Genomic DNA, 19,222 nt, shown 5'->3' with positions numbered 1-19,222 from the left:
GAAGGTGTTAAATTGATGGCACATAACAGGTTGCGATGGAAAAGGGGGGGGGGGGGCAGTATCACTAAAAACTTAACCAGAAGAGATAGGAATAGCTTTCATTCAGACAACCATTATGAGAGATCTTTTGCAGCTAAAAAATCTTAGGGAGATGGAAAGAAATCCTCATGTTGAAAGGGTCAGCCTGAACAGGTCAAAATGAACCCCATCTACTAATAAACAAGTAGCTATAAATAAATAAAACACACACCTTCCAGGCTTCATTGAATTTGTACCCCTAAAACACACTGTACCTAAAAATACATACAATGATGACTAAAATACACACCAACAAACCTTCTGTATCTCTATCCCAATAATACTCTTATCAAAAAAATAATTCAGTAACTAAAAATACAGTACTTTCAAACCTTCATCAACATTTGTAAAGTATCCCTACAATACTACCCACGTCCACAATATAAATTTCACGCACCTTCAAAGCTTCGTCAATATTGGTACCCCCATTGGCCTTCAGATTAGTGATGCGCTTCTTGGCCTTGTGCAGGTCAGTCTTTGAAGGCCACATCACACCAATCTTGTGAACCGTGGAGGAGAAGTAGATGATGTTGAATGAGTCCCCCATGTTCAGGTTGAAGAGGATGTGGTGTAATGCATCTTTGACCTGGGAAAATGAAGAGGATGTCAGTTTTCGTTCTGGCTCATTACTACTTAGGATCATTTTTCAAACTGGCGGTGCGGGCTCTGTAGCACTTTTCTTAACAATTTATTATGCCTGCTACACTAAGATATTGCCTTCTACTATTGTTTACATAATTTTAATACTGTACTTGGCAATGAATAAAGTGTCACCTTCCCATGGTAGTGCAACATGCCTGGTATCTGCATAAATGAGAAATCAACCCACCCCAGATGAAGGATCAGCCTGAGACTGTAAGTGACCCCCATGGTGGGCTACAGTGATGGCACAAAGCTGCACCACAGGAGATAACACTGACATAATATCGAGTGCCTTCATAACATACAAGGAGAGCTGAAGTTGTACTATGCAAAATTAACTGCTGAGGAACAGGTGCTATGGAGTTTCCTGTACCACTCAGAATGCCACTGTAAGTGACAAGGCTGAAAACAGAATACTTAAGCTACAAGCATGCAGGAAGAAACCTTAACAAACAATATAGGGCTATAATGATACTGTACATGAAATGCCTATCTGTGGAAAGGCCTAAGCTAATTCTCTTCTTATAAATATTTTTTTAAGAACAAGGGTATCAGTGTTATGCAAGGGAAAAAAAAATTCAGTACCTTACAGGTGCTGCAAAAACTTAGTAAACCAGAAGCATGCACTGAGAAAGGCATACCAATGGGGGTTGAGGTGAGATTTTTGAAAGTATGAACAATGAATGAACTGATGTATGGTCCATTTCACTGGACACTCACTTGACAGTTCTCATATTTATGTGCTTTCCTGTCCATATTTCTGCATCCTAGCCAACTCATTCCGTACTGGTGGGAAATAGGCTCAGGACTGTGCTAGAACTGGATGCCTTCCATGGTGGCACTGATAAAACTAGGTGGCTCCACCACCTGGTTATACAAACAATCCTAAACTCTCTCCGTATCCCCTTAAAAGAGAATGATGGACTGCAGAAGGGGAAATTCAGCCTGAAATCCACATCCACATGAATCTACAGCCACAACAACAACAATACCAATAGGGTCAGGATTCTGCAGTCAATATAACTGTACCTGTTGTAATTTAGTTCCTTCCATGGATCCAGAGACATCTATGAGGAAGGTGATGTGCTTGGGTGTGTATTGAAGGTCCACCGGCGCAAAGAAGTGCACAAAATACCCGTCCTCAACCTGACAACCACAGATGCATTAGATTTATATTTCTACTTGGGCACCACCAGACAGTTCTATTACAGATACTCTGGAGTTAAGGATAGGCATAGCTGAATGTAATAATATGGCCATAATCAGTACACTGTGAGTCCCATTAATCTTTAGGGGTTAACTGAGATGGCTTGTAATCCTTTAATACTTTGAGCCTGCAGATGTCTTCTATTTTATTCTTACAATTTTCTTATGACTTTATTCAGTTCTAGAAAAAGTTTTCAAACTGGTGGGGTTAGATAAAGAAATAAACCCTTTAAAACTTAGAGGCTTTCCTAACAAATGAAACTGCTGCATGGCTGCAAGACACCATCCACACTGCAAGGGTAGAACTGCAGTTAGAATACAACCCCAAGGTGTTCCACTTGCCTGGCAGCTGCTACAATATAATCTTAAAAGTGTCTCAGCTGTCCCTCTGAAGTGAAGTGGCATATGATTATACTGTAGTATCTTGTCAAGTCACCCAAAAATATGATGCATTCCTGTGTGCAGCTTCTTGGTCAGATAAGGGAACTTTTGGACTAAATGCCTGTCCTGTATATAAAAATCTTTCACTAGTGCAAAATACCTCAACATTAATAAATGGTGACAGAAGGTACTGTAAGAAAATAACATATTTAAATCATAAAATAATTAAGAAATATGCATTTTCCTCACGTCATATGTACAGTCTGTTGAAAAATCAAATCCGTATTAAAGATATGGTTAGGGAGAGAGAGACAGAGAGAAAATGGATTTCCACTACCGCTGTAATAAAAGAAACTATGAACATACACAGGTTATGTTTAATTTCTGCTAAAAAAAAATATGGAAATGGTTGGTTTTAAGCGTTGGATAATTTGAAACAACTTTCTACCAAAACTACACAAGAAAACAAACTCAAACTAAAATAATGTAATCTGTAAATCTAACTTCATACAGAATTCTTAACCTTACCCATGTATACTCATAATTAACCTACAAAAACCTGAACCTTACCCATGTATACCCATAATTAACTACAAACTCATTAACCTCACTCATACATCCACCATATCACCCCCCATCACCCTCACCTGTATATCACCAGCATCCAGCTCTCTCTTGACATCATACTGGACTGTCAGCTGGCCATGTATGACCCCATTCCTCGGCATGGCCTCGGGGTCAGGGTCAAATTGCAGCCGCGCCGTTCTGCTGCCCTCACGCCACTCTGACACTGATGGCATAAACACCATCCTTTCAGTGTCATGATGGAAATTTTTACTACTAGTGCCATTATTTAGTATTTTATTCAGCTCAGGAAAAAACTCAAATAATAAATGAGTATCTAATAATAAGAGAGTACCTAACCCTAATAATAACAAATTATCTAATAATAAAGAAGTATCTAACTCTAATTACAAGTGCATCTAATCCTGATAACAAGGAAGCATCTTCCCCATTAAAAAAATTCCCTCATAGTTTAGTTTTGCAGCTACTAGATGATTTTAATTGGCTTACGAAAACCCTCATTAATGAATGGGTTGAAGAGGGCTTTATCTAATCCCCAAATTTTAAAAAATCTATCAGAATTTGATTATGGTTATCTGGTACCAGCAAGAACAAATTAAAACAAAAAAATGTTAGATTAAAAGGGTTAATTTCTCAATCATCACAATTTTGAAGGCATGAATGATGAGTGACTGGATGTGTGGTTTGTTCTGGAGGGTTCTGTTGCTAATTCTCTAAGGGTACTTTTTATACTTTTTTCCTTCCTTTTTGCAGAGCCTACCAAACTCAATTTCTAGTGGGAAAAAAAGGTTAGCAGACAATGAAGATGAGTGCTGGAAAGGAAAGTCCTTACATGGTGGCTCTCTCTCTCAACTGCACTGCCAAACTCCTCTCTCTCTCACCTGCATTGCCAAACTCCTGCCCCCCTGGAACACTAGTAACTTGTAAGATGCTGATCTCTCTCGTCTCATGGATCGTGACATCCACCAAAAGGTCTCGAACTGGGTAGCCTGGATGAACATTGATCCGATGTGAGTACGTTCCCAGCCGTCGTTCTAGCAGCTCCTACAGAAAAAAAGGGAAATTAGAGTGCTTGGAATAATATGAAAAATTACTGCATCCGGCCAATACTGTGATAAAAAATTACTGATTCTTGTCAATACTGTAATAAGCACTTGAAATACAGTACAGTAGTTTGTCAGGCAGCATCTGCAAGCTTAGGATACACAATGATCTTTTTCAATTGTTCTGGCAGAAAAAATGGGGAATTAGAATGACAGGACAGAAACAGAACAACAGGAAAATAGATGTGTCAGGGTAATGATGTCCTTAGTAGCCTGGTGCCATGTGGTAATTCAAGGATGTGTATGGTATGTAGGAGGACACACGCACACACATCACCACTGACCTCTTCATTCATTCATTCATTGCCAGACGCCATGTATCCCAGACAGGGTGGCCAAGGGCTTAGAGTTAATTGTTTTACAGGGAGGGGCACTGACCTCTTACTCAATGAAAAACCAAAACAAAAAACTTCATCTCACAAAAAACAAAAAGTTCCTCAGCACTGTACATTACAACTCTAAGTACATAATGTCTCCTAAGTACTATCAAAGCTAATATCCTTGTGTACTGAGTAAATGTACACAGTAATTGGAGTTCAACAGTGAAGCACACTCAACACTGACTATGGTATGACGGGATTTACCCAAGTTAATGAGGTGTGTGAAATTATACAACGTTAGGGTTTGTTTCATCAGATGGGACTGGGCGACTCTCAGGCTGGATACTACATCGTGGTTACCTAAATTCAATGAGCTGTATGAGGCAGGAATGAGTCTCCTTGGTTACTAGACGTGGCCAGTAACCGAGCTGAATAGTGTTGAGAAATTTGTATGTCATGGCTACATGAAATTTGATCGGCTTTATGAGGTAGGAATGACTCTCCTTGGTTACTAGTCAAATCTACCCTCCAATCAGGCAACACATAGCCATCAACCGAGCTGAAAGGGGCTGGGAATTTCAGACAGGTTTGAGAAAATGAGTCCCCTTGGTTACCAGCCAAATCTAGCCTCCAATCAGACTACACTTGGCCATCAACCAAGCTGAAAGGGGTTGGGTATTTCAGACAGGTTAGCGTAAACGTGCTATAACACTGCAGACCAGGCTCCTATGACTCCCTCTCAGCTGAATGAAATTGTCTGACATAGCTGGGATGAAATACTACACCTGTCACCACTCAGTGCAACCATGGCACTGAAACTCAAGCATGGGTGGGGTCAAGCTCCCTTTTGGTCAGTCACCCCTTAACCTTCGCTTTGCAGTTAGCATTTTCTTTAAAGCCAGATATTCCAAAAGTTTTCTTTGAAGTGGAATTGGAGGATTAGTTGGAGGCAGGTGTAGACAGATACGCAAAAGGATAGACAGACAGACAGATTGACACACAGACACAGAGACAAACACAGACAAAATGTACATACACAAAGAGAGATAGAGAAAAAACAAACAGATAGATCTAGACAGACAGAATCGAGTTCAGCTAGCGGTACAGACCAACGTTGCAGATAATGGCAGATACAAAGAGAGAAATAGATGGACAGACATATAATTAGAAGTCTGCAAAGAAACAGAAGGATGAGTAATGCAGACAGATACAGACATAGATGTAAAATAGACTGTCAACAGGTCCTCATCACTATTACATTAACAACTACAATTTTCTCTCTCTCTCTCTGCAACACGTGCAATAATCGGCTTTCCCTCTCACCCGTTCACTCACCCGTCAGTGCAACAATCACTATTCACATAACAAGGCAGTCAACAGTAAATAATAATAATACCAATACTAATAATTAATAATACCTGCATTCCTTCACAACCCCTTACACAAACACTGTCCTACACACTTACACAACCCCTTACACAAACACTGCCCCCCACACACAACCCCTTACACAAACACTCCCCTACACTAACACTACCTGGTCCTTCACAAACAGCATGGACAAACACACAAACCCTCTGCTTTTCGACACAAACCCTTGCACAAACACTCCCCTACACACTTCCACAACTCTTACACAAACACTTTCTTACACTCTTACACTAATACTATCCACATTCCATCACAAACAGCAATGACAAACACTCTACATCTCGACACAAACCCTTACGCAAACACTCCCCTACACACTTACACAACTCCTTATACACAAACACTCCCCTACACACAACTCCTTATACACAAACACTCCCCTACACACTTACACAACTCCTTATACACAAACACTCCCCTACACACTTACACAAACCCTTATATATTTACACAATCCCTTACACAAACACTCCCCTACACTCCCTGACAAACTGGCATCATCATCACCCATAGCGACACATAATCGATACAAACACCATCCTATCACCACCATCGGTGACAGGGTCGATGGTGGTGATTGTGGTAGCTGTGGTTGTGGTGAAAGATGGTGGTGGTGGCGGTGGTAGTGGTAATGGTGAGTGGAAGTTGTGGTTGTAATGGTAAGAATGGTGTGTGTGTGTGTGTGTGTGTGTGTGTGTGTGTGTGTGTGTGTGTGTGTGTGTGTGTGTGTGTGTGTGTGTGTGTGTACAAATGACAAATTAACACAAATTTTGAAGAAGGGAAAAATCGAAAAAAGAAAAAAGAAAAAAAAAAAACTAATATGAAGTCTCTCTCCCTCACTCCACCTTTCCCCTCTCTTCCTCCCTTGGCTCCTATCCACCCTTACTACCTTCATCTCACTCTCTCTCTCTCTCTCTCTCTCTCTCTCTCTCTCTCTCTCCACCTTCCCCCTCTCTTCCTCCCCCAAACAACTATCCACCCTTACTACCTTCATCTCTCTCTCTCTCTCTCTCTCTCTCTCTCTCTCTCTCTCTCTCTCTCGTGTAGCGGCCTTAATAACGTCATTACAGAGGCAAGGCAAAGAGGGGGGACTAAAGGATGCTCAGATTGGCATAGTTAACCTTAAAAAGCGAGGGGAGGGGAGGGGGAAGAGAAGAAGGGTACGCGAAGGGAATGCGAGAGAGAGAGAGAGAGAGAGAGAGAGAGAGAGAGAGAGAGAGAGAGAGAGAGAGAGAGAGAGACAGTACAAAAGGAGGGAAGCTGGATGAAAAGAGGGAGGGAGGAGTGTGAAGAAAGGAAGAATTATGTATGGATAAGGGAGGGAGGGAGGGAGGGAGGAGGGGTTCAGGAGGAGGAGGGAAGAGACGTGAAAAGGGGATGGAGAGGGGGAAAAAAATGCTGAGATTGGCAGGAATCCTCTCAGAAAAGGAGAGAGAGAGAGAGAGAGAGAGAGAGAGAGAGAGAGAGAGAGAGAGAGAGAGAGAGATTGTACAGTAGAAATGACAGCTTGACATATGCAATCCGACAGGTAGGTAGGTAGGGTGGGAGGAAAGTAAGTAGGTAGGTAGGCAGATAGGTAGGTAGGAAGGATGGTAGGAACTAGGTTGGTAGGTAAGTATGAAGGCAGGATTACAGGCACGTAGGTAGGTATGTACGTAGATATGTATGTATGTACGAGTAGGAAGGAAGGTAAGTAGGTAGGCAGGTAGAAAGGTAAAGGAGGGGAGGAAACAGGGCAGGCGTAGTGGAGGGAAAAACAGAGGCAGAGACACGGAGGCAGAGGTGGAGAGACGCTGAATATAACAAGACCAAATAAAGACAGGTAACAAAATACCCTAACCTCACAAATAAGATTTAAAAAAAACATTAAAATTGGGAAAATATTAAGAAAAAAATTAGAGTTCGAGATAATAGCCCATATAAACTGTCCTTAGATTTTAGCCTGAATGATACAGAATTTTAGACAGAGTTAGAAAATAACCACAATAGAGAAAATACAGTGTCAGGATTAGCGTAAAAATAGATATATATATAAATTTACCCCATAAGAAAGAATAATAACTCAATCAATGCAAATTATATTGCTAAATTTAGAGGTAAAATATAGAGATGGAAACTAACTTCAAACGTAAAACAGAATATAGCATCAGTAAAAGCTATATGGAGAAAATTGAAAACATATACACTTCCTTAGACAGAATATAAAGTCACTCCTGCTAATATAGGAAGTTAGAAAAGGTTAAAACAGATGTATATATGTACTAACTTTATAAGACAGATGAGGTATAACAATAGTAAGGGTTAAATATACAGTTAGATATTAAAAAAATATATGTGGGCCAAAAAATCGATATATAGATAACACAAAGGTACAAAAAAAAAAGACAAGTAAAACAGATATATAGAAAAAGGTATAGAGGGAAATATATAAGCGTAAAAGTATACACAGTGGTAAAAATATAGTAAAAATAGATAGGTAAATGTAAAAACGAAAAGATATAATAGAGAGGTAGATTGATTGATAGACAAACAGGTAGCTATGTAAAACTCTAGCTATAAAGACTAACCTCATACGTTAAATAGAATATAACTTCGTCTTGGTCCGCTACTGTCACGTCCACACGAAACCTGGATGTGTCTCGCTCTCTGGAAACAAGTAAACAAACGTAAGTACACAAATAAACAACGATAAGCAAGTAGATAAATCAGTACATGGTTAAAAAATTGTAAACAAATAAACAATCATTAGTACACACACACACACACACACACACACACACACACACACACTGCCTAATATCATCTTCTGACGGACTAACGCGAAAAAAAAGCGTCATTACTCTTGTCCTCATTTCCATCACTCGTAACTTTAAAGCGAGATGCAATAAAGGCGTTCATTAGGGTCTTGTGTGTGGGAAATTGGGCCGTGCGTGTTCTTTTCAGTGTGTGTGTGTGTGTGTGTGTGTGTGTGTGTGTGTGAGAGAGAGAGAGAGAGAGAGAGAGAGAGAGAGAGAGAGAGAGAGAGAGAGAGAGAGAGAGAGAGAAAGAGAGGAGGGGGGGGCTCACTCCGTCACTACATCATGACTTATTCACTCTAAGATCTCTTATGAGGGGAAGAAGAGGGGAGGGAAAAATAGAGATGGAGGTGGGGAGAGGCAGAGGGGAGAGGAAAGAGGGGAGGGGGAGGGGGGATGAGACCGGAGGAAAGCGAGAGACAAGGAGAGAATTGTGGGAGAAAAGGAGATGTGATGGAGAAACTGTGACGGAGGGAGGAAAGAAGAGAAACAAGAAAGGAGAGTGGAGGGAGGCGTGGGGGAGGAAGCAAAGGAAAGGAGGGAGGGAAGGAGGGAAAGACAGATGAGGGGAGAGGGAGAGATGAAGGAAGAAATGTATAAGAAAACAAGGGGGGGGGATGGAAGAAAAGTGAGAAAAAAAATGAAGAGGTAACAGCAAGACAGACAAAGACGAAGAAAAAAATATCCATGAGAACAGGGAAGAAAAGACAAAGAATACGAAGAAAAAAATGGGGAATGGAAAAAAAAAGAAACAGGAACATGATATAACTAGAATAAGGAGGAAATAAGAATACGTCAAGATTAAAAAGCATACGAAGAGAGGATGAAACAAAAACAAACAGGGATATACAACATGAAGGATGGAATGGGTGGATATTGTAGTGAATGGAGAGGGATGAGAAGGAAAGAGGCTGCGATGGGATGTGGAATGGTATGAAAGAGAGAGAGAGAGAGAGAGAGAGAGAGAGAGAGAGAGAGAGAGAGATTAAACAGACCTTACAACACTTTCTTTTTAAGTGGTCCAGCCTTCTTGTTGACAGAACGACTTGCTCTCTAAATACAATAGTTTAAAAGAATGGATAGGACAGAAGAGGACAGGGGGATGGGAAAGGATGAGGATGCTGGGGGTGAGGAGTGTGTGTGTGTGTGTGTGTGTGTGTGTGTGTGTGTGTGTGTGTGTGTGTGTGTGTGTGTGTGTGTGTGTGTGTGTGTGTGTGTGTGTGTGTGTGAGGGGGAGAATGAGGGGGAGAGAATGGGGTGGGGGGAGGGTATAGGGAAGACATATGGAGGTGAAATGGAGAGGGAATGGCAGGGATTAGCCAGATCAGAAAGGGAGGGGTGAGGTGAGGAGTGGGAAGGATTGGTGTGGAGGGAGAGGGGTGGGGTTCTGTAAGACAGGGGTGTGAAGGGATGACATGGGGGTGAGAATGGGATGGACAGGAAGGTGTGGGATGTTTTGAAGTAGTTGGAGAGGAGAAGGAAGGAGGGAGAGGGAAGGAAGAAGAAGGAAGGAATAAGAGGAAGGAAAATATATGAGGGAAAATGGAGTGGGGTGAGAGGGGAGAGGTGAATGAGAGGAGGTACAGAATGGGTTATAGGAATGGGTGGAGTGGGGTGGAAATCAAACGGATGAGGCTGGGGTGGGGATATGAAGGGGTGAAAGTGGATAGGGAGAAGTGGGTGAAAATGGGAGGGTTGAGGATGGAAGGGGAGGGGTGAGGATGGAGGGGGAGAGGAGAGGATGCACGGGGAGGGGTGGGAGGGAAAATGAGGAGGTGGGAATAGCCGAGATGTGACAAAAACAAATAGGATGGAAATAAGGGGATGAGAATGAAGAGAAAGCTACAGGCAGTATGAGAAGTCGACTGAAACTGAGGTGGGACTGGGTGGGATGAGCTAGGAGTGGGTGGGGTGCGTCGTTATGTGGGTGGGATAGGGTAGGAATGGGTGGGATGCGTCGTGGGTAGGTGGGGATGGGACTGGATTGGGTGGTAGTGGAGTGTAATTGTATCAGGGTGGAATGGGAGGTACTGAAAGAGTATTAAGGTGATAGTGGAGTGGTATCTGGACGGTAGTGGAGTAGTATTGAGGTGGTATTGGAGTAGTATCGAGGCGGTAGTGGAGTAGTATTGAGGTGGTATCGGGGTGGGGGTGGTGTGGTGCGGGGGGGAAGGGATCAATGCGTGGCGGTGAGTGGTCTCCTTTAAGACATAGTGGCAGAGGCAGATATGGCAACTACACGTCATATGGCAACTACTATGGGAGGGAGGGAGGGAGGGAGGGGAGGAGAGATGGGAGGGAAGGAAAGGAAGGAGGGATGGGAATGAGGGAAGAAGGAAGGGATAATAATGGAAGGGGAGAGAGGGAGAGAAGGACAGATGAAGGGAAGGGGAGTGAACAGAGAAGGGTGATTGGATGGATGCGTGGATGGATGGAGGGTGGATGAGGGGATATGACTGGATGGATGGATGGAAGAGAGGGAAGGAGGTGGGGAAGAAGTGAAAGAAGCGGGAGGAGAAAAACATAAGAGGGAACGAGAAACAGGAGGAAAAGAAAGAGGGAAAACAAGAAGGGAAGACAGTGGAATGAAGAGAATGGAAGGAAAAGAACAGGACGATGGAGGGAGGGAATTGGGAGACAGAGCAGGTAGGGAAGGAAGAGGGGAGGGGGTAAGAAGTGAGGAGAGAAAGGAGGGAGAGAGGGAAGAAAGAAGGAGAGAAAGGTAAGGAAGGAAGGAAGGAAGGAAGGAGGGAGGGAGGGAAGAAGGGAGGAGAGAAAGGTAAGGAAGGAAGGAGGGAGGGAGGGAAGGAAGGAAGGAAGGAAGGAAAGTATATTTTGACAGATATATAGAATCCCCTAATATGGAAGAGGGAGGGAGGGGAGAAAGGTAGGATTAGAGAGAGAGAGAGAGAGAGAGAGAGAGAGAGAGAGAGAGAGAGAGAGAGAGAGAGAGAGAGAGAGAGAGAGTTGGGGGGGGGAAGGAAGTCGACGTCTAATGATGACCGCCTCTCTTCCTTCCTCTTACTCTTCTTCCTCTTCTTTTCCTTTTCTCCTTAATTAACAAACATTCTTCTTCCTCCTTCCCTATCCTCATCTTTCTTTCTCTCAATTCTTCTTCCGTCCTCTTCCCTGTTTTCTCTCTCCCCCTGTCTTCCTTTTCTTCCTCTTCCTATCTCTTTTCCCTCCCTAAATCCTTCCCTCCTTCCCTTTCCTCTTCCTCCTGCCTTCTTTACATTCTTCCTTTCTTCCTCCTCCCCCTCTTCCATTTCTTCTGGTTTTCCTTATATACCCTTCCCTCCCTCTCTCCCCCCCTCCCTCCCTCCCTCTCTCTCTCTCTCTCTCTCTCTCTGAGCTAATAATAATGACACCAAAATACTCATAAAATATTCTTAATTACCTCAGCCTTTGATCCCATAATTAGGTTGTTTATGAGAGAGAGAGAGAGAGAGAGAGAGAGAGAGAGAGAGAGAGGAGAGAAAGAGAGAGAGAGAATGTAGACACAGACATATACAAACTGACAGTCCTCCCCTCTCTCTCTCTCGCACACACACACACACACACACACACACACACACACACACACACACACACATTTACCGAATTATTCCTTTTCTCTCACTAAGTCTCCATTATTTTTATCCTATTATTATCATTCCTTTATCTACCATTCTTTATTGCATTTACCTCTTCTTCCTCTACCTTTATCATTTATTTCATTATTCCCATTTATCAGGCTCTTGCTAACTCCGATATATCTTCATTATTGTCTTTATCTGTCTCATTTATTTTCATTCTTGCCTCTCTCTTTCTTTATCCATTTATCCGTCCTCCTACTCTTCTCTCATTATTTATTTTGTACTTATTTATCTGCCTCTTCATTATTATCTTTCTCATTTATTCTCTTCCTTGCTTCTCCCTTCCTTTATCGAATTTATCTGTCTTGTTCCTCTACTCTTATCATTTACTCTCATTTATCTGTTTCACCATTTTTTCCTCATTTATCTTTCTTTTTACTCGACTCTCATCATTTATTCTGTTCTTAGTTATCTGTCTCATGCTATCTCCTGTCTATTTACTCTCACTCTTCTATCTCTTTCTTACATACACTTATCTCCCTTTCTCTCTCTCTTTATTTATCGTGCTTCGTTATCTCCCTTTATCACTCTTGCTGTTAACAATACTTCTTCATTACTGTGTTCATCCGTCTCATTTATCCTCATCCCCTGCATCACTCCTCCTTCATTGCAATTATGTCTCCTCCCTCTTCGTTATCCCTTTATCTGCCTCTCACAACTTCCATTTTATCTATCTATCTGTCTGTCTATCTGTCTATTTATCTATTTTTATTCTATTAATTTAAGGAAAATGGAATTATAATTTTTTTTGGCCACGATTTCATTTTTGTTATTCATTCATTCATTCTCTCTCTCTCTCTCTCTCTCTCTCTCTCTCTCTCCATTACCATAATCTTCATTTTTTCCAGTTAGGCAGAAAATGAAGAAGTATGTGAGAGAGAGAGAGAGAGAGAGAGAGAGAGAGAGAGAGAGAGAGAGAGAGAGAGAGAGAGAGAGAGAGAGAGAAAGAGAGAGAGAGAGAGAGATGAGAATTGCCCCTGATCCCTCCGCCGAAACACTCATTACTCTTCCTTTCCTCCTCTCTCTCTCTCTCTCTCTCTCTCTCTCTCTCTCTCTCTCTCTCTCTCCTATGTAGTTTGTTCATGCATATTTCCCCTTCAGCATTCTCTCTCTCTCTTTCTCACAAACTTCCTTCCCCTTTCCCTCCTTCCTTCACATCTCCCCTTTGACTAAAACTTTTCTCCTTCCCTCCCTCCTTCACCTCCTCCTTCTCCACACCTCTCTCTTCTTCTTCTCTTTCCCTCTCTCCTCCTCTGTGTACATGTATGTGTATGAGTCTGTGTGTACGGATATATGTACGTATGGATAAAATGATGTATGTATGTATTCGTATATGACATGCAGGTAAATTTGTGTATGTATGTATTTATGTACGTATGCATATAGGAATACAGGTGCATGTGTATGTATGAATGCATGTACGTGTACCTCATGGTACACAGACCGACACAGAGACAGACACATATAGACAGTCATACAAATACACGATTTTCTGTTCCTGAATATTTCTAACAAACACGCATTACCATCTTCAGTATTTACAGCATCAATATCGTGTGTGTATGTGTGTGTATGTGTGTGTGTGTGTGTGTGTGTGTGTGTGTGTGTGTGTGTGTGTGTGTGTGTGTGTGTCCTCTTACAGGGTCAAGGCCAGAGTATATCACTGGGACCATCATGTCTGTGTGCTCTATGTATACTGTTTATATAATTGTTTCGTCCTCCCTCCCTTCTCTCCTCCTCGCTTTTCCTTCCCCTCCTCCCTTTCCTCACTCCTCCTCTCTTAGATTTAGCAAATTTAAACACACACACACACACACACACACACACACACACACACACACACACACACACACACACACACACACACCGTAAAATTAAACGAACACCAAATATCCCCCCAAAGAAAATGGACTCTGGGATTTCAGGGACGACTCGCCAAAAAATGTGGATCCGAAAGACGCTAACTTCTGCAAACTCCGACCCACATTTTCGGCGCCAACTTTGACCTCAATTGACGCTGACCTCTGACCTTACTGGCTGAGGTAGTTGAGATGGTGATGGCGGGGAGGGGTTATGAAGAAAGGTGAGGTGAGGTAAGATTAGAAGAGGCAAAGGTGAGATTGGGTTAGACGTAAAATTACCATCTCTCCATCTTCAATGCCGAGATGCAAAGAGAGGCCGACACTAGAATATGGTGCTAGTCACGATGAAGTGTTATGGAGAAGAGGTAGGGTCATGTTGTAGTCTTCTTTCGCCACTTTAACTACTGGAAATAACCTAAATATGTTCCGCTCTCCCTTACTTCTCTTTCCTCCATCCTTTTCTCTTTTTCCTCCCTCCCTTCCCTCCTAATTTTCTCTTCCTCCCTCCTGACTTGTCTCGTTTCTCTCTATTTATTTCCATTTCCCTTCTCCTCACTCATTCTTTCTCTCCTACCTCCACTTTTTTCCTCCAAGATTTCTCTCTCTCTCTCCTCCATCTACTCATCCTCTACTTCTTCCCTCCCTACCTGTCAGCATCCCTTCCTTCCTGCCTACCTTCCTCTCACCCTTCTTCCTCCCTCCCTCCCTACCTGCTTTACTTACCTACCTACCTGCCTGCCCACCTGTGCGTCCAAATGAGCCTCCCTAAGCACCGCCTCACCTGGCCTCACCTCCACACACACCTGTCTCATCCCACCGCCTCTCTCTCTCTCTCTCTCTCCCCTTCCTCTATTTTTTTTCTTCTTTCTCACTTTTTTCTCCCCGTACCACCTGCTTCCCTAATTTGCAGCACCTGACTATCTCTCTCTCTTTCTCTCTCCCCCCTTTCCCCGTCATTCCCTATTTTTCTGTACCTTCCCCCCTCCCTCCCTACCCCCTCTCTCCCACCCCTCCCCGTCCTCCTATCATTCACTCCCTCCCTCCCCTCTTCCTCCTTCATTCTATCCCTCCCTCCCTCCCCTCCCTGTCCCATATATCTGAATTACTGTCTTCAACATCTGGGGATTTTTCCTTCCTTCTCCCCACTCCCCTCCCCCTCTCCCTCCCCTCCTCTCTCCCCTACATCTTCCTCTCTCTCCCTCTCAACGCAATTTTTCTCTCCATCCCCCCCTCCTTCTAACTTCCTGTCCCTCCTTCTACCTTCCTCCATCCATCCATCAACTATCTCTCTCTATTCCCCCCCTCCTAATCTTCATTACTCCTTCCTTCCATCCATATTTCTCCCCCTTCCTTCCTTCATATTTCTCTCCCTCATTCCTTCCCCTACATTCCTCCATACCTCTCTCTCTATTTTTCCTCCCTCCTTCCCTCCCTCTATCTCTACACCTCTCCATCGTAATTGTTCTCCTCTTCACTTTTTCTGTTATTTATTTCGAAAACAAATTACTCCATTTTATCTTTCAGTTTCCCTCTCCTCCCCTACCTAGCTCTCAACTAAGAATGGTATTAGTATTTCTGATTTGCCTAAGTGAAAGAATAGAGAGACATGAATAGATAGAAAGACAGATGATAGACAGAAGAGAACAGACAGACATGCACAGAGAGAGAAATAAAGACAGGCAGAGAGAGAGAGAGAGAGAGAGAGAGAGAGAGAGAGAGAGAGAGAGCGCTCAGATACATACATACATATAAAAGAAATAAATATACAAATAAATACATCGTCGTACTGAAGAGGCTAAATAAAAAAACTTATATTCGTACCAAACTCCTCAAAGGGTCGATTTTTTCTTCGGGGGGGTGGGGTGGGGGTGGGGGATTTCAATCATTTTCCACGATATGACTTGTCCTGAAAGTGTGTGTGTGTGTGTGTGTGTGTGTGTGTGTGTGTGTGTGTGTGTGTGTGAGTATCTAGGTGCGTGAAGTGTGTCTGTGTTTTACATCTGGTCAATCACACACACACACACACACACACACACACACACACACACACACACACACACACACACACACACACACACGGTCAAAAAATAATCCAGCCTTAATAAATTTGCATCAGGATAACTTTACTGGCTTTACATTCCGTGCACATGTCCGTAATAATAATAATAATAATAATAATAAAACAAATAAAACTCCAGTACGCTATCTGAATCATTGTTTTTCCAGGGAAGAGAAAGGCCCGTTGATTTTCCTATGATAAAAAAAGGGGGAAGCTATCTATGTGTCTGTCTGTCTGTCTCTCCTTGTCCAATTCCCTTCTCTTATTCTATCTTCTTATCAACTTACCTTCTTGTTCCTCACTCTCTCTCCCTTTTTCTTGCTTTAATTCTCTCTCTCTCTCTCTTTCTTCTATTCCACCCTTCTCTCTCCCTCCCCCTCTTTCCTCTCCACATCTCCCCCTCATAACACTTTTCATCCTCTCCAGAAAATGGAAAAATAAGAAGTACAAGAGAAACGAGACTCAGAAAATGCCAGGCTAAAAAGACACACTGACCACATAAATTTTCAATGCGGCGTTGCCAAGTCTGAGGCCTGAAACGCATCTGCGCCACGTCTTATATATATATATATATATTTTTTTTTGGATGCGGTGTTGTCAGATCAGTGCTTTAAATATAACGTTCTTAAATTATTTCTTTCTCTTGCAAAGGGTTAAGATTGCTGTCTGTCTCTCTGTCTGTCTGTCTAGTCTGATATTTTATTTTTTAAGAAAGACTAATATTTATAACTCTCTCTCTCTCTCTCTCTCTCTCTTCCCATTTCTCCGTCCCTACCACTTCCCTGTCGCTCCTCTCTCTCTCTCTCTTTTATTTATAGATGACACTGTTAAGTAAATATTCTATTCAGATGTGAGTTTTTACTTTAGCCTCCCAGCTGAATTGTTTTCTTTTTAATGCAGAAAAAGTATTGTGCATTTTCCTGTAACGTGGCAATCTCCCTCTCTCTCTCTCTCTCTCTCTCAATCTAGAGGAATCAGTTCAAGACATTTTTTGCAAGGTACACACACACACATTCTCTCTCATTTTCCTCACCCAGCGTATCTTCCTCCTCACAAGAAATATATATACATCGTCTTCATTTTTTTTTCTTACTTTTTTTCCTGACAAGAAATTTAGTGACAATCAGACGGCAGGGAGAGGTCCTATGGGAGGAGGAGGAGGAGGAGGAGGAGGAGGAGGAGGAGGAGGAGGAGGAGGAGGAGGAGGAGGAGGAGGAGGATGGAGGTTAAAGAGAAGAAGGCAGGAAAGTGAGTGCATTAATATTTGTGTGTGTGTGTGTGTGTGTGTGTGTGTGTGTGTGTGTGTGTGTGTGTGTGTGTGTGAGAGAGAGAGAGAGAGAGAGAGAGAGAGAGAGAGAGAGAGAGAGAGAGAGAGAATGGCCTGGGGAAATGGAGGGAACGCGAAATGAGAGAATGAAAGCTAAGAGGGAAAGGGAAATGACTCTCTCTCTCTCTCTTTTTTCTTTTCCCTTCCCGGTCATTAATTCATTTTTCTGGGTTCACTTTTTCTTCCCTCCCTCCTCCAAAATTTTTCCTCAATCCCTCTCTTTTTCCCTCCCCTGTACTTCTTTCTCTCCCTCCCTCTCTCCTTCTATCTCTTCCTCTCTCTTCTCCTTTCTGTTCATTTCTCCTATTGGATCTTACTCTCTCTCTTCCTCTCTTTCGTAGCCCTCCCCAACTCTCTGTTTCTCTCCCTACCTCCTCCAAATCCCTCCCTACCTCCTCTCTTTATCTCCCACTTTCTCTTTCTCTCTCTTCCTCCTCTCTTTCTCTTCTTCCTTCTCTCTTACCCTTCTCCAAACCCCACCCTCCCACCTCTCTTTCTCCCCAACATCTTCCAAGTCTCTCCCTTCCTCCTCTCCTTCCTAGCTTCTCTCCCTTCCTCCTCTCTTTCCTACCTTCTCTACCTCTCTCTTCTCTTTCCTACCTTCTCTCCCTCCAGCTCTTCTTCTCTCCTCCATGAATTACTAAACATAGAGGTTCGTCTCCCTTCACAATATTTCACCCTTCTCTATTGGAGGAGGAGGAGGAGGAGGAGGAGAAGGAGGAGGAGACAGGAGAGGGAGGGAGAGGGGAGAAATGAAGAGGGGCATAAAGTGTGTGTGTGTGTGTGTGTGTGTGTGTGTCCAGAAAGCCTCCAGGTCAATATACTGATAACACTACCTTCACTATCACCACCACCATCACTACCACCACCATCATTATCATCATCATCACTTTCACCACTGTCATATCTGGCATGTTCACTATCATTATGACCCTCACCACCACAATATCTCCTACCACTATCATTTGCACCACAGGCATCCACCACAACTACCACCACTACTAACAATATCACCACAACTACCACCAACAAGTCCTCCACAACAACCACAACTACTACCACGACAACAACTACCACCACCACCATCTACCACCACAACTTCCACCACAACCGAAACTACCTACCACAACTACTACCACCACCACAAACGCTACCACAACTACCACAACAACTACCAGACAAGGAGGGATGGATAGGAACGACCTGTAACGAGGGAAAGACGACCCACGACCCTTGATAACTGAGAGTCGTAAAAACCAGGGGGAGGGGGGAGGAAGGAGGGAGAGAGAGGAGGAAAGAGGGATGGAGGGAGAGGATGGAAGGAGAGATAGTGAGAGGGGAGGGAGGTAAGGGGGAATGTGGGATGGGGAAGGGGGAGGAGGGAGAGAGGGAAGGGAAGGAAGGAGAGAAAGAAAAGGGAATGGAATGGAATGGGGGAGGGAGGGAGGGAGGGAGAGAGAGAGAGAGAGAGAGAGAGAGAGAGAGAGAGAGAGAGAGAGAGAGAGAGAGAGAGAGGGGAAAGAGAAGAGAGAGGAAAGAGAGGGAGAGAGGAAGAAGACGGAAGCCAGAAGAAATGGAGAAAAAATGTCATTCTTTCTCTCTCTCTCTCTGCTACTGAGGAAAAAAATACGAGTAATAGCAAGGAAAAAAAAGCCAGACAAAAATAAAAAGGAAAAGGGAAAGAAGTAGACAAGAAAATGAAAAAAATAGGGAACGATATACGAAAAAATATATATATATTGTAAGAGAAAAATTGCAAAAGGGTGAATCGTTTATGACAAAAAAAAAAAAAAAAAAA

The 19,222-nt window shown here is 42.9% G+C and overlaps 1 protein-coding gene across 1 annotated transcript in view; it reads right to left on the bottom strand.

Moving 5' to 3' along the window:
* The window catches only part of LOC145416730 (inter-alpha-trypsin inhibitor heavy chain H2-like), a 283,775-nt gene that overhangs the window by 12,796 nt on the left and 251,757 nt on the right, over positions 1-19,222 (bottom strand). Inside the window, exons 4-8 of the mRNA XM_080285658.1 lie at positions 8,314-8,392; positions 3,774-3,936; positions 2,955-3,097; positions 1,750-1,866; positions 476-664 (exon numbers count right to left, since the gene is read on the bottom strand). Of these exons, the coding sequence (XP_080141784.1) occupies positions 476-664; positions 1,750-1,866; positions 2,955-3,097; positions 3,774-3,936; positions 8,314-8,392 (691 nt within the window). The remainder of the gene's footprint in view (positions 1-475; positions 665-1,749; positions 1,867-2,954; positions 3,098-3,773; positions 3,937-8,313; positions 8,393-19,222) is intronic.

This window comes from Coenobita brevimanus, chromosome 107, assembly GCF_032717465.1.
Source record: "Coenobita brevimanus isolate Jiangsu-jjx chromosome 107, ASM3271746v2, whole genome shotgun sequence".
In the NCBI taxonomy this organism is placed as follows: domain Eukaryota; kingdom Metazoa; phylum Arthropoda; class Malacostraca; order Decapoda; family Coenobitidae; genus Coenobita; species Coenobita brevimanus.
The sequence above is the reverse complement of the archived record's forward strand: the minus strand, read 5'-3'. Positions and strand labels throughout refer to the sequence as shown.